The 15,806-nt window shown below is 45.6% G+C and overlaps 1 protein-coding gene across 2 annotated transcripts in view; it reads right to left on the bottom strand.

Annotated features, from left to right (window-relative positions):
• ZNF704 (zinc finger protein 704) overlaps window positions 1-9,461 on the bottom strand; it is a 236,692-nt gene extending 227,231 nt beyond the window's left edge. The window contains exons 1-2 of one of the 2 annotated variants that reach the window (XM_081495614.1): window positions 9,397-9,461; window positions 8,899-9,228 (exon numbers count right to left, since the gene is read on the bottom strand). Coding sequence is in view for 1 of the 2 variants with exons in the window: in XM_081495613.1 (XP_081351739.1) it covers window positions 8,899-9,375 (477 nt within the window). In the remaining variant the exon portion in view is untranslated. Of the gene's footprint in view, window positions 1-8,898; window positions 9,376-9,396 lie in introns of those variants that run through there. The other variant, XM_081495613.1, reaches the window with a different exon arrangement.
• Between the last annotated feature and the right edge of the window lie 6,345 nt (window positions 9,462-15,806).

Here is a 15,806-nt window from a genome sequence, read left to right as displayed (position 1 = left end):
TAAGTGCCAAAGAAGTGATGCTTTTGTACTATGGTGCTGGAGAAAACTCTTGAGAGTCCCCTGGACAGCAAGGAGATCAAACCAGTCAATCCTAAAGGAAATCAGTCCTGAATATTCATTGGAAAGACTGATGCTGAAGCTGAAGCTCCACTACTTTGGCCACCTGATGCAAAGAGTTAACTCATTGGAAAAGACCCTGATGCTGGGAACTACTGAAGGCAGGAGGAGAAGGGGATGACAGAGGATGAGATGATTGGATGGCATCATTGTCTCAATGGACATGAGTTTCAGCAAACTCAGGGAGATAGTGAAGGACAGGGAGGCCTGGTATGCTATAGTTTAGTTCATGGGATCGCAAAGAGTCAGACATTACTGAGTGACTAAACAACAACAATCTCACTTACAAACCTTTCTTCCCAATTTTTCAATAGATGAATTCTTAATAGAACTACCAGCAGTCTTTCAGGTCCAGGTTTCTCCTAAACTTATTATATACCAGTACATGATCAATCTCTTCAGATTTTCTGGCTCTCATCCCTAAACTAATACACAGCATCACAGAGCAAAGTCTGGCCTTGTTATATCAGCCCCCTACTGCTTTGCCTTCACTAAGTAACAACTTATACTAGAATCCTTCCTCCATTTGACAGTGTCCTTGTATTTTTTTCTTTTATAAAAAATAAAGTTCTGGTTGAAGATATTTACCTGCTATTCATCATTCAAGGAACCAGGAGGTTAGTTTCTTTTGGTTTTGGAGGCTGTGTGGATCTTACCATTGCCCACAAATGTGAAAGCTTCTTTGATCAGAAATTGACGACTATGTAATACAAAGTTTCTCTTCTTGTCTCACTTAAAGCCCAACTTAGTGTCCATGATAGTAATCAAGCATCTCAGATACTTAGTATCTATCCCTCTATTTCCTGAGCTGTAGCAAATCCTCCTCAATGTAAATAGACATAAACATCGCAAACAAACAGGGAGAGATTAAAAGCACAGGCTCTGGATGTGAACCACAGCTCTACTGTGACCACAGCCTCAGGTGTGCTGTTTCAGGTCCAAGTCGGTATTTCAGCTGGAGCAGGCGTGCGTGCATGCTCAGTCGCTTCACTCGTGTCCAACTCTTTGTGACCCTATGGACTGTAGCCTGCCAGTCTCCTCTGTCCGTGGGGATTCTCCAGGCAAGGATACTGGAGTGGATTGCCATGCCCTCCTCCAGAGGATCTTCCCAACCCAAGGACTAAACCTACGTCTCCTGCATTACTGCTGCTGCTGCTAAGTCACTTCAGTCGGGTCCAACTCTCTGCGACCCCATAGACAGAAGCCCACCAGGCTCCCCCGTCCCTGGGATTCTCCAGGCAAGAACATTGGAGTGGGTTGCCATTTCCTTCTCCAATGCATGAAAGTGAAAAGTGAAAGTGAAGTCGCTCAGTCGTGTCCGACTCTAAGCAACCCCATGGACTGCAGCCTACCAGGCTCCTCTGTCCATGGGATTTGCCAGGCAAGAGTACTGGATTGCAGGTGGATTCTTTACTGCTGAGCCACTGGGGAAGCCCCCAGCTGGAGCATACTGACTCCCAAATCAAAATTTCTCAGGAAAGCCTCCTTCATATAAAGTATTTAGCACAGTTCCTGGTTTATAAGTATTCAGAAAATATTCATTCATATTAACATTATCTTAGAATCCAAACTGTCCTGAATTTCATTCCTATTCTTTTAATGATTTTCTTGGTTCCCCTTTGTTTTCTCCAATCCACTGATCCCTAACTTTTTACCAGCCCATGGCCCCTTCCTGTCCTTACTTTTCTTAGGACCCATAGTCCATCATTATAGTCACAGCAGTATCAACTTCATCAACAATATATTCTCTCTTTCCATTGCTCAACCACCTGGCTAAACTTCATCTCTGCCGAATTCAGCTCTCTGCTTTGTCTCCAAGAGACATCAAAGTGTAAGGCCTAATGGTACTAGATCTGGAGTTGGACTGCCCAGGGCTCAAACCCCTGCTCTGTCACCTAACACTTGTGTATTTTTAAGTAAATTGCTTATCACTTCTGTAAAATGAGGATGATATAATAATGCCTGACAGGGATATGTAATGAAGTTGCAATGAGACTGTACACTTAGACTTGCACTGCGCATGCATGCTCAGTCATATCTGCCTCTTTGAAAACCCACTGGACTATAGCCTGCAAGTCTCCTCTGTCCATGAAATTCTCCAGGCAAGAATACAGGAGTGGGTTGCCACACCCTCCTCTAGGGGATCTTCCCAATCCAGGGATTGAACTGACATCTCCTGTGTCTGCTGCATTGCAGGAAGATGACCGCTGAGCCACGGGGGAAGCCCAGATTTGCACTAGTATAGTAATTAAATAACTTAATAAACATTAGCTCGGATTCTTTTTGTTATTATTATTCTGTGTTTGAACCAATGGAATGAAGCTGGGAAAATCACACACCCAGACAGAGTGCTTACTCTGTCAATGCAGAAGCACCAACATCAGGTGGGTCCTTGATACTATCCAGCTGCTCTATTTGATTTCTCTGGTGCATCTGTTCTCCTGCTCTCCCACAGCACTACATCCTGGCTTCAGCTCTTACTTCAAATCTCCTTCAGTCTCAGCTGATGACCTTCCCTCCTGCTGCAGAGGGAAACAGAAGCCATCAGATGAGTACTACTTTATCTGACCACCATCCAATGTACAACCACCCACATCGGGACCCACTTTCCCTATCTTCTCTCTGACTCAACGGAAGAAGGGTCTTTGCTTCTGTCAAAGGCCAGTATCAATACTTGGCTTCCAGGTCCCCTTTTCCAAGGACCTTCCTCTTGCAGGTATCCCTCTTTTCTCTGCATCTTAAGCTCCTTTCTAAGGCGACCCACAACAATCCTCACCTCTTGGTATTCATGCCCTTGAATATTTCCTCCCCTCAAGTGTGGGTGGGACCCATGTTTCACTTTTAAGCAATAGACTATGGCAATCATGATGCAGTACTGCTCCTGGGATTACAGTGCCTTATATGAGACTCCACCTTACCAGCAGACAGGGGCTTAGATTCTCCTTGCTGACTTGATGAAGTAAGAGGCCATGCTGAGGAAATCATGTAACAAAGCACTGCAGAAGTGGAGGTGGGGCTGAGGGAGAGGGGCTCCAGGAACTGAGGGGAGCCTACATAGGAATAGGCAGCAAGAAGCTGGATCCTCAGACCTACAAATGAAAGGGAATGAATTCTGCTAACAACCAGAGGGAACTGAGAAATGAATTCTTCCCCAGGCAAGCCTCCCAATGAGAACACAGCCCACCCAACACTTTGACTACAGCCCTGTGAGACTCAACAGCACTGGGAGAATGCTTGAAAGCCTATGGTACAGTAAATCCCCTACATATGAAGGAATTCCATTCTGAGAGTGCTTTTGTAAGTCTAATTTGTTTGTAAAACTAGCAATGTTAGCCTAGATACCCAACTAATACAATCAGCTCTACGCTGGGTTCGGTGTTTGTGCATGCTAAGTTGTGTTTCACTCTCTGCGGTCCCATGGACTGCAGCCCCCCAGCCCCTCTGTTCATGGAAATTTCCAGGCAAGAATACTGGAGGGGGTTGTCATTTCCTACTCTAGGGATTAAACCTGAGTTTCCTGCATTGACAGGTGGGTTCTTTACCAGTAGCACCACCTGGGAAACCTGGGAAGTTGTACTTAATAGGTTTATAATACTTTTCACACAAATAATATGTTAAAAAAATAATGAAGACATAACCTTACAGTACAGTACCTTGAAAAGTACAATAGTACAGTATAACAGCTGGAATATAGGGGCTGGCATCGAGTGAACAGGCAAGAAGAGTTACTGACTGGAGGAGGGAGAGGAGGTGGGAAATGGTAGAGCTGAAGGATCATCAGCAATAGGAGATGGAGGGCAAGCTACAGTGTCACTCACGTTGACGACATCAGGTGTGAGTGACATTGCAGCTTGCCCTCCATCAGTCACTCCTGACGCAGACATTCTATCTACCCTCTTGAGAAAGCGGTCCAGTGACGTCTGGGTAGTAGCTCTTTTCTTCTCCTTTTCTTTGTCATAGATGACACAGCAGCACTGGATTGCATTCTAAACAACTGCTGCAACCTTCGTGCCCTGTTCTACCTTTGAGTCCTGTGACTCAAAAACTAACAGGCCCTCCTCAGATAAAGAACATCTCCTCGCCATCTCCTGTGCTGTGACGCTCTTTGGTACTTCAGTAACTTCTGGAAGCATTTCCAGAACTTCCCAGGCAGCTACCATATCTGCACTCACACTCGCTGCCTCACCACTTACTTTTACATCGTGAAGGTTGGTGCTAGCCTTGAACCAATGAAACCAGCCATGGCTGGCGTTAATAGATGTCCTTTGATTCTTCACTGTGTTTCTTCAAGTCTTCATAAAGGCTTTTAGCTTTTTCTCAAATCAGCATTAAGCTGAGCGGGACTCTGATCCTGCACCCACACACTGAGAAGTTTCTCCACCTCCATCACTTTTCTATGCTTCTTCAATATTATTGTGGACATCATTGGCATAGCAGACTTTACATGTTCCATGATCTTGGTCTTAGAGTTGTGCTGATAGTTGAATGATTCATGTTATAGAATAATTGACATCTGCCATCTTTTTGCCTCACTCCACCCTCAATTATTTTCACTTTTGTTTCCATTGTTATTGCTTGGCCCTTCTTTAGCAGTACCAGCTACATCACTGCAGCTTTTACACTTGCTTCTGGACATCTTGGGCTTGAAATAAAGACACTGAACTACCGTACTCTATACTGTACTGTACAGTAACGCATACACAAGCACAATCACTTGCAGAGGATGCACCCTAGTGACAAAGTATGCCAGACATATGAACTAACTTACATGCTTGGACATGTGAACGCATGTTTGCATCTTTGAAAGTTTGCCACCTGAAGGTTAGTATGTAGGGGGCTTACTGTACTTTGTTACACAGCAACAGAAAACAAATATACTTCCCATACAGGTAGCAGATTATTCCTACTGTGCTACAGTCTCTATACTAGAGCCTACTGTGTGTGCGTGCAAACTAAGTCGCTTCAGTTGTGTCCAACTCTTTGCAACTGTATGGACTGTAGCCCTCCAGGCTCCTCTGTCCATGGGATTCCCCAGGCAAGAATACTGGAGTGGGTTGCCATGCCCTCCTCCATGGGATCTTCCTGACTTAGGAATTAAGCCTATGTCTCCTGTGACTCCTGCCTTGCAGGCTTACTGCCGAGTCTACTGTATTCTATCTTTAAAAAATTCTAGACCATATGTTCTCCAGATTCTCCCCCTTCTCTCTACTTTCCTTTCTAGCAAAGGACTTTTAAAAGAGTTTGAAAGAGCTTTTCACTATGTTCTCACCTCTGCTCACTGCTCAGGTCACACCACTGACTTTACATTCTTTGCTTAAGGACACCAATTCACTGTGCATTATCTAATCCGAAAGAACATGTCTCTGTCCTTGTGTTACTCAGTATCCCAGTGGTATTCAACCCAGTTCATTACTCCCTACTTCTGGAACTATATCTTCTCCTGCCTTACTGTACTTTCTATTTTCTAGTTTTCCTCTGACTTGTTTGGTTGCTGCTTCTCACTTGTCTTTGCTGGCTTCTCCTTCCATATCCAACATTAAACAGTGCTGTGCCCCAGAGTCTAGCCCAAGACTGTCCTCTGGCTTGCTGCACTCCCTTTCTTGTCCCTAGCTTTACAGGACATCAACGCATCTTCCAAAATTTTCTCTCCAACCCCAACCTCTCCTCTAAGCTCCACACCTTACAGCCATCTGCCCAGTTGCAGTTCCCATGCCGATCTCTAAGCATCATCTCAGACTTAACATGCCCCAAAGAGAATATTTGATTGTTCCCCTCACAAAAACCTGTTGTTCTCTAGTTTTCCTAATATCAGCAAATGGCACATCTAATCAACTTTTACATTGGTGTCTCATCCCAGATTCCTTTTTGTCTGTCAACCCCCCACCCCCTGCCACCTAATCCATCAGCAAGTTATCACAGGTGGATCTTCATAACTGATCCTGAATTTATCCCCTTGCGTCTAACTCCACTCTGGTCTAAACTGCCTGGCCTCTCACATGCACTTCAATAATCACCTTGGAACTGGATCCCTGCCCCTCCCAGCTGCCCTCTATACCCCACACAGCATGACCTTATTAAAAATACAAACCATGTATCAACCTAGAGGGGTGGGATGGGGAGGGAGATGGGAGGGAGGTTCGAGAGGGAGAGGACATATGTAGACCTATGGCTGATTCATGTTGAGGTTTGACAGAAAGCAACAAAATTCTGTAAAGCAGTTATCCTTGAATTAAAAAATTAATAAAAAAAAAAATACAAACCCCTTTGTATGCCCTTACTGCTTAAAACCTTGCAAATATTTTTTCTCCACTTTAAAAAGGCCCACCAAGCTCTACGTCGCTGGCCTATAAGCTAGCTACCTGACATATCTCCTACCTACAAAGCTGCAGCCACACTCAGCCTTTTCTCCATCCCACCTCAAGACTTTTGCAATTATTATTCTGGAAAGATCTTCCCAAACTACATGTCTCAAATCTCAGATCAAATGTCCCCTCCTCAGGGAGGCCTTCACTCTACTAGCTTTCTCCTCTTCCTCCTAGATAGCATCATTTCCCTTATGGGGGATGCATCACAATCTCAAGCACCAGGCTTCTTTATTTGTTTGGATGGTTGTTGCTCTGGTTTCTCTTACAGGATGTGGGCATCTGGAAGGTGCTGTGTTCTAGAATAGTACCTGGCACATAGTAGGTGCTTAATAAATATGTGAATAAATGAATGCCTAAATATACATAAAATATTGACATTCTTTCCTTCCCAGGTGGCTCAGTGATAAAGAATCTGCCTGCAAAGTAGGAGATGTGGGTTCAATCACTGGGTCAGGAAGATCCCATGAGTATTCTTGCCTGGAGAATTCCATGGACAGAGGAGCCTGACAAGCTACAGTTCATGGGGTGGCAAAGAGTTGGACATGACTTAGAGACTAAACAACAAATTGACATTCTTAAATGCATTAGAATAAAATGACTCTATTTTATTCATTAGAAAACCTCTTTAGATGCAGTGTCAAGATGACTTTAAAGCAGCAAAGATTATAAAATTATACCTCAAACTATTCAATATATAAATTCCTGGAAAGTTATGGGCAACCCAAAATGTTATAAAATAAGGCCCATTTTGAAAGAATTTAACAGAAATTTCCCTGGAGATGTGAAAATCTTTTTCTGATAATGTGAATGATCACATTCTAGTTCTTTGGTTTTTATAAATTTGGTTTTTTTTCCTATATTGGGTTTGCTTTGGTCACAGGACATAAATTATAATTAATTTTTCCATCACAAATTGTGCAACAACTGTCCAAATTACAAGACATCTTTTCAGTATTTCTGGACAAAAATGATAAGGAATCACTACTCTTGTTACTTAATGTCACTGAAGCCATGTGATTTAATCCCAAACCCAGCTATATCCTGTAGCCATACAATGCAGGCTTTTTATTAGACCATGGTAATGAGGGTGGTCATGGTCTGGATTCCAACAAGCAACTGTCAAAAACTATCATCCCAAATGACCACTTGCTGAAAATTTCTCACTCCCAGAGCTGGTACTTCCAGGGTGGTCTAGGAACGAAAGTTGTGCCCATGTCTACTCTGGGGCTCTTCAAATGCTAATGTTTAACATTTCTTTGGAACTGAATTTTCATGCTTTGAGGAATAGACTTTTTTTCCGGTTCCTTTTTTTTAAAAGGTTTTTTTTTTTAATAGACTCTATCTATTAAGCTCATGTGTTTTTCTTCCTGAAATACCAATATCTTGTGAAAACTCCCATCGACAGTGTTATTCAGTGGATTTTAAGCACCACTCTTCAGAAAAATCACTCACTCCACTGCTTACCACTTGCTGCCCTCAAAACTTCTTAGCAACATACACTGTGCATGAACCTCAACGTGGTTTGCTTTGTCCAATCATATGCCTGAAAGCCCAGCCAGTCAGTTGTGTAATAATAAACCCCTTATCTCCTGAAGATACACAAACGGAAAGATCTCTCAGTGCTTCACTACACAAGGGACTTTGCTTGAATTCTCAGCTGAAACTCACAACTATTTTAAATGCCAAATGACCCCCACTTTCTCTGGTTTCCTATTTTTTTTTTCTCATTTGCAATTTTGAGGAGGGGGGGGAAATACCACAAATGCTAAACAATGTCGAGTTTAAACGGGAGTGGGGGGGGGGGGTTGGGGATGGGAGGCACTGCCAAAAGCTGCCAGCAAAATGTATGTAGAAACCCAAGGCTTGGTTTTTGCTGTCCTGGGCTTACCGGTTCCCTCACAGGCGCCGGTGATGGAAACTCACCCACAATTGTTCTCGGATGCAGAAGGGGTTGAGAGATTGACAAGAGAAGCTATTTGCTAGTTTCCACCAGCTAGACTAGTCCTCGGAATAAGGGGAAGGGGGACTCTCGTGCTTCCTGGGGAAGAATACAACCTCATGGCCCCCTACCTCGGCCGTCCCCACCAGGCGCAGATCGGCTCCTACCTCGTCCCGCCTCCAAGTTCCCCGCCTCACCCGGGAGAAGCGTCCTTTGCCCGCAACCCGCCCCGGACAAGCACGCCCGGCCGGCCGGCCCTGGAGGAAAGAGGGAGCGGCAGCCCGAGGAAGGTGTGGGGCCCGAGCGTTGAGCTTCATCAGTCCCCTCGCTCGGCCCGCGCGGCCGCCGGACACACCCCTCCCGGGCCGGCCTCTGCGGTCGCCGGTCCCGGCCGCAGCCGGCGCCGCGCCGGAGCCCGGGACCAGTCCCCTCCCCGCGCCCAAGGGTCCCGCGCGCGCCCCCGCAGCCGGCTCGCACCTTCAAGGCGCCCCGGGCCGGGCCCTTGGGGAGCGCGCGGCCGGGGCCGAGGGCCACGAAGCGCTCGTCGCCGTCCTCGTCGTCGTCGTCGCCGTCCACCACCTCGACGACCACCTCCTCGTCCTCGTCCTCGTCGTCGTCATCCTCCTCCTCCGCGCCCCCTCGGGGCTTCGCCGGCGCCCGCCCGAGCCCCCTCCGCCGCCGGCTCCCGCCCTCTTCGTCCTCGTCCTCCTCCCCCAGAAGCAGCAGCACCGGAGACGAGGCGGCGGCCCCGGCGCGAGGGGGGTCGGTCCCAGCGTTGCGCGGTGGCGGCAGCGGCGGCCTCCAGCTCTCCGGGGCCGGGGCCGGGGCGGGCGGCGGGAGCCCGGGCAGCGCGCCTTCCCGGGCGGGCACGGGAGCGGGGCCGGGAGACTGCAGCGCGGCGCTGCCCCGGCGGCTGCCCAGGCTGGAGCGCTTGGCTAGACGCCGCGCCTGCATGCCTGCCCGCGGGCTGCCGGCCGCCGCGCCGAGCCGGAGAGTTGGTCACCTCCCCCTCCTCGTCCTCCTCCTCTTCCTCCCCGGGCGGCCGCTGTGGTCGCGAGGCGCCCGGGGCGCGGAGCTGCCGGGGGGCTGCGGGAGCCGCCTCCCCGGGGCCGCCGGCTGCCACTGGCTGCAGAGGCGCGGGCGCCGCCTTCGCTGGACCGGCCCGCGGGGACGCCGGCGGCTACGGCGGGGCGGCGCGGCGGCCGCGGGCGGGGGTGGGTGTGAGCGAGCGGCGCGCTGCCGCCTCCGCCGCCGCCACCGCCCGAGAGCCGCGGGCCGCGCTGCGCTCCATGCGGCCGGCGGCCGGGCCCGCGCGCTCCGGGCCTACAGCTGCCGTTCCCCGGCGCGAGCTGTTTGTGTTGTGTGTTTTCCACCACCGCCCCCCTCTTCGCGAGCAGTTCCTCGCAGCCCTCCGGTCCCCCTCCCCCGTGCAGATAAAACCCGGACTGGATTTATTTCTCCAACCCGCAGCCTCCGAAAATCGGGTCCCTCCGACCAGTCGGCCCGGCGAGGCGCGGGGGCCCGCGCTAGCCCACGGCTGCTTATTCCGTTCGAAAGGAGGATCGACTGGGCTCCTAGAAGTAAGGTTGGCGGTCCAAGTCAGACTTTTGAAGGAAGAGATTTGCCACAAGTCATTTGATGATCTTTACCGGGCAAGGCTTGACTACTCTTGAGCTTGTACGAAATCTCGAGGAAGGTGTACCAACCCGAGATTTGAGGTTAATTGCTAACCTGAATCATTCGGATTTTTGAGATGCTGTTTCTGGACATTGCCCGCCAATCTCTCCGGCTCCTTGAACACACCGTTCTAGGCCGTGCCTTTTGAGTTTTCTTGGCACTCTGCTGTCTTGCAGCTTTTATTTCTGCGTTTTTTTTACCTTGAGTGCCTGATTCTAACAGCTAAATTTCAAGAAGCTTTTGGCTCTCACCATTCAATATGCAGACTGCTGGCACCGTCCAGACCTTGGGAGAAAGAAACCGGGGCAAGGGTTCAAGATTACTTGAGTTTGTTATTGTAAAAATTAATATGAAGTGAGATCAAGTGTGGAAACCAAGCACAGAACCAGTTTGGCACATGACATTGTCACTTTCTAAGCATTTTTAGGTGTGACAAAGAAAAGTCATTTGCTAGTGTTTGGTGTTAGGCTGTATGGTAAGCCGCATTGTTTACATTCAAATTATAAGCCAACCCCACCTTTGTCGCTGAGGGCTCTGGAGGATCTCCAAACACTATTCAGGTGCCTCCAGAAGACCAGTGTAAAGGATGCCTTCGCCCAGCTCCCTTTCATGGTAATGACTGTGGATTTAACATCACATGCCCTGTTAGACACTCCAAGGCTGCTCATTAAATGCTCACTTATGGTATCTTCCAACTGTTGAACATTTCCACTGGGATGATGACGAAGATTCTAAAATGAACTTTTTGTTCTCCCTGAATCAGATTAGCTTCCTGATAGACCTATTTCAGTAATGACATTCTCATTAGACTCATTCAGGCCCAAAATAGCGGTATTTTATTCATTCCCTTCTCTACCTTATTCCTAGAGGCAGTTGCCCACAATTCCACTGGTCTTTCTGAAATGCCTCTGGAATCCACTCATTCCTTCTCATTCCCAAGCTCCTACAGAATTTCATGACCATAAAAGTTAGCGTTTCTAGCAAGCTTCCTATACCTGGTTTCTCAATAACACACCTCCCCTAACCCTCTCCAAACATAAGCACCAGATTCATCTTCCCCAGACTTCATTCAGATCAAGGCATTTTCTGGTGGAACTTTTCATGTGTCGATATTATGCTGGAGAACTCAGAGAGAGAGAGAAGAAAATGGTCTGAGCATTTTAAGAGATGGGTGTGTTTGATCAAAGCATGAAACAGCAGAGGAGTCAGCTAAGAAGTAAACTAATCAGTATTAGTGAGTGTGAAGAATGAAGGGTCACTGAAGTGATTTCATCCCAATTGCAAGAAATCTCCCTTGGTTGATTTGGAGAATGATTTTTAGAGAAAAACAGCAGAGTCTCTCTGACCAGGAAGAATTAAGATCAGAGGCAAGGGGCTAGCTGACAGATACAAGGAGGGTGGTGGAGGGAAACAGAGGTGAGACAAGTGGGCTAGTGGTTAACCACGTGGTCTCAGGAGTCAGAATATCTGGGTCTGAATCCCAGCTCTGAACTTACCAGCTATATGCCTTTATTCACCCTACCTCTGTGCCTCAGTTTCCTTATCTTTAAAACAGGGATAATAGTAGCACCTACCCAACAGGGCTTCCCAGGTGGCACTGTGGTAAAGAATCCACCTGCAATGCTGGAGACTCCCTGCAAAGCAGGAGCTGCGGATTTGATCCCTGGGCCAGGAAAATCCCCTGGAGGAGGAAATGGCAACCCACTCCAGTATTCTTGCCTAGGAAATCCTATGGATAGAGGAGCTTGGCGGGCTATAGTCCATGGGGTCACAAAGAGTAGGACACAACTGAGCACACACAAACACATACACCCTTAATAGTTACGTTGTTTTGTGGGATATTGAACTAATAATGTGTAACACCTTAGGAGAGTACCTGGCATAGGAAGGTCTATATAAGGGCTTGTTATATTAAATGTATTCATGGTGGTGGATAAACAAGGTGTTTTGGGGGTACTGTCAAAGAATAACAAGGTAACTTTCCTTTAGCAAGTTCAGAACTGTCAGTAACTATAATAACCTGCCTTTAAAGTCCAGCTAGATCTTATCAAGGGGCTGTGGGCAGGCCAAAGATAAGCTTTTTATGTCTGAAACTGTCATAGATAATGGAGAGTATTTTCCTGACAACTGAGAGGAAAGACAGAGTAAAGTGAGTTTGTGATTGGTGTTCATGCTTTAGTGGAAGAGGTACTAATTTACACCATTGTACCTTCTTTCAAAATTGCTACATGTATTTTGAAATCAATTGTTCTTTCGCCTAGGCCACCTTAATGGAGTCCACATATACCCGTTTCCTGGTCCCACTAGGCCCGAGACGCTCCCCTCTGAGTGGGAGAAAAAGACTGACTTCCATGTCCTGGGACTACTAAGTTGAGGTTAATGTTACAGAAAAGGTTTTTTCTCAGCTGGGCTTTAGGGAAGAGAAGGATCTAGATGGGCAGGGAGAGCAGTATTATCCAGGTAGGTGCAGGCCACTGCAGACCAAGCTCATGAAATCAGAGCATACGCAGCAAGAAGTAAAATCAAATTACCTAATTCATCTGGAATCAAGAATTATGTCATAACATGGGCTCATGGCGCACTGCTCATGGTACACATGGGCTCAGAAGTCAAGAACTATTAATATCTCATGATGCCAGACATGGGTGCCTGACATTTTCTTCCCTCTCCTCTATTTCCTAAACAACACATTTTTACTTGTAATACTGGCAACACTTGCCATTGAGCATGAGGTGTGCCTCTAAGTCATGGGATACAGCAGGCACGTCTCCAGAGAGTCCGGTTTAACATGCCATTATTCATGCCACCATTCATTCAATATGTATTTATTGAGCTCTGCTAAATGCCATGCATTCTTCTTGGCACCGGTGTGCAATAGCAAACAAAATAACTCTCACTGGAGAGGGGAAATAGACAACCATCAAAGAAAATAAGTGAACTCTATGATTTCATAGATGCCGTAAGAGGAAAATAAAGCCCAGAGGTAGAGAGTGCTGGAAGTTTAACAAAAAGAAGTAAATATTTATACTTAATATTTATTTAATGTACTTAATTTCTTCTTATTATTTTTAGTTATTTTTAAAGTAATTTTTATTCGCATATAGTTGCTTTACAATGTTGTGTTAGCTTCTACTGTACAGTAACAAAACATGTATAGTAAAATGAATCAGTCATACACATACATATATCCCCTCCCTTTTGGACTTCCTTCCCATTCAAGTCACTACAATGCATTAAGTAGAGTTCCCTGAGCTATACAGTAGGTTCTCATTAATTACCTATCTTACACACAGTAGTGTGTATATGTCAATCCCAGTCTCCCAGTTCATCCCACCCCCACCTCCTTTCTCCCTTGATATCCATATGTTTGTTCTCTACATCTGCATATCTATTCCTGCTTTGAAAATAAGACCATCTTTCTAAATAAGACCATTTTTTCTAAATTCTACATATATGTGACACTTGTTTTTCTCTATTTATTGATAATGATCTATAATTATATCTACTAAAATTTATTATATATGTCTCAAATAAGTATATATTTCATATTATATTTAATATAAATAAATATATTAAAACAAACTGAGAAACATTACCGGCCATAATGTAAAAGTTGAATGAAACTTTCAGCGGCGAGTCCTTTCAAGCATTATAGTGAACTCTATCTTTTTCCGCTGAACAGGATCAATTCTCTTATGCATCCTGTAGGCTTTGGCTGAACAACGGGAGAAGGGCTGATGAGGAAGACAGATGATGGATTTTGGAGTAAACGCCACCCCACCACCATGGAGCAACTGGCTGCCTTGTGCATGGTTTCTTCTGATCCTAAATGATTCTTAAACCATTGAATTCTGAGCCCCAAAGATACCCAAAGCATTTAAAAAAAAAACAAAAAACATGTACTAAGAAATTGTACAAAGAAAATGAGGCTCAATTTAACATTTTGTTCAATTTTTTAAAATCTAAGATTCAGAGAAAGAATAATCACACTCCCCAGATCACAAAGAACTGACTCATTGGAAAAGACCCTGATGCTGAGAAAGATTAAAGGCAGGAGGAGAAGGGGATGACAGAGGATGAGATGGTTGGATGGCATCACCAACTAGATGAACATGAGTTTGAGCAAGCTCCAGGAGTTGGTGATTGACAGGGAAGCCTGGCATGCTGCAGTCCATGGGACTGCAAAGAGTCGGACACAACTGAGCGACTGAACTGAACTGAACTGAGATCACAAAGTATAACCATAACCAGGACAGACATGTAACAAATGCCTACCCTCCCACAAGAACTCGTTTCTGTCCTTGAGAACCTTAAATAGATGGATTCCTTGAGCATGGCAGCTCCTTTTAAAAATTACTTTAAAACTAAAAGTAAAAATCTGCCCTTTAAACAAGTTATAACAGTAAGATTAAGTTAGTTTTTCCACACTTCTGGGAAACTTAAAAATGGTTTCAGATGATGACTGTCATCCCACCATATGAAAAATAGATTAAGGTTAAGAGAATCACTCATCTATTACACCCTTCAGGCTAAAAGCCTGTGTAAGTCAAGCATAAACCTCCACCCAGATAAATGTTTCTTCCATGAGCGATTAACTCAAACTCTCAACAACACAATGTACTTTCTACACAGTTCTTTAAAATACCTCCCAGAGACCTGGATTTTTTTCAATTTTTCATTATTATTATTTTTAGTGAGCATAAAACTGATAGAACTGCTTTTTTATGAGACACATATTTGCTGTTTGGGGGTGGGGTGGTGTGGTGTGTAGGGTGTGTGTGTGTGTGTGTGTGTGTGTGTAGAGAGAGAGGGGTTTTGTTTGTTTCCTGATCATGTTAGTCATCTTACATTTGCACTTGAAAGGCAATAGAAAGAACACTGGACTGGGATCCCAGATACATGGGTTTGAATCCTGATCTGGGGATTATTCGCTGTATGACTAGTTATGTAATATGCTTAGTCACTCAGTCGTATCCAACTCTGCAACCCCGTGGACTGTAGCCTCCCAGGCTCCTTTGTCCATGGGGATTCTCCAGGCAAGAATACCGGAGTAGGTTGTCATGCCCTCCTCCAGGGGATCTTCCTGACCCAGGTATCAAACCCAGGTCTCCTGCGTTGCAGGCGGATTCTTTGCCATCTAAGCCACCAACTGGTTCAGTCCCCTAATCTCAGCAGAGTTCACAAAGTAAGATTAATGAGTTGTAGTCTTTAAGGTCTTTCAACTTTTGAGTGCTATAATGGAAGATATGGACCTGAAGTATGTTTGAAGTGTAAGATTAAACCAAATGCCCATTATTCAAATCCACAAATGGCATCTAGTATGTAAACCTACAAATGTATGTAGGATTTTTTACAGACAGCTCCTCTAAGCCAGTGTGTTGTGCTGTATCTTAGGACTGCCATCTCAGTTTTGATCACTCTCACCCTTAATTCAATAGCCCCTCCCTGCTTTGCTGGGAATGCAAAATTATGAAATTGAGCAAACACTTGCTGCCATCTTATTTTGCTAGTTATATCTTTGGTGGTAAGATGCCCCAATGATTACAAACCAAGTAGCTGCTCCTTTATATTATTTATATTAACATCTTTTCCCACAAAGTGAGGATTGCCTCTACCCAAGACGTATATTTACTTCCTATTAATGATATTTTCATATCTCTGAAGTTTTGCTCTCATCTTTCTTTTCCTTTCGCTTTTTAAAAAATCCA

This window comes from Giraffa tippelskirchi, chromosome 6 (assembly GCF_054371585.1).
Source record: "Giraffa tippelskirchi isolate mGirTip1 chromosome 6, T2T-mGirTip1v1.2.pri, whole genome shotgun sequence".
In the NCBI taxonomy this organism is placed as follows: domain Eukaryota; kingdom Metazoa; phylum Chordata; class Mammalia; order Artiodactyla; family Giraffidae; genus Giraffa; species Giraffa tippelskirchi.
Note: the sequence above shows the minus strand (reverse complement) of the source record. Positions and strands in the feature narration are given on the sequence as shown.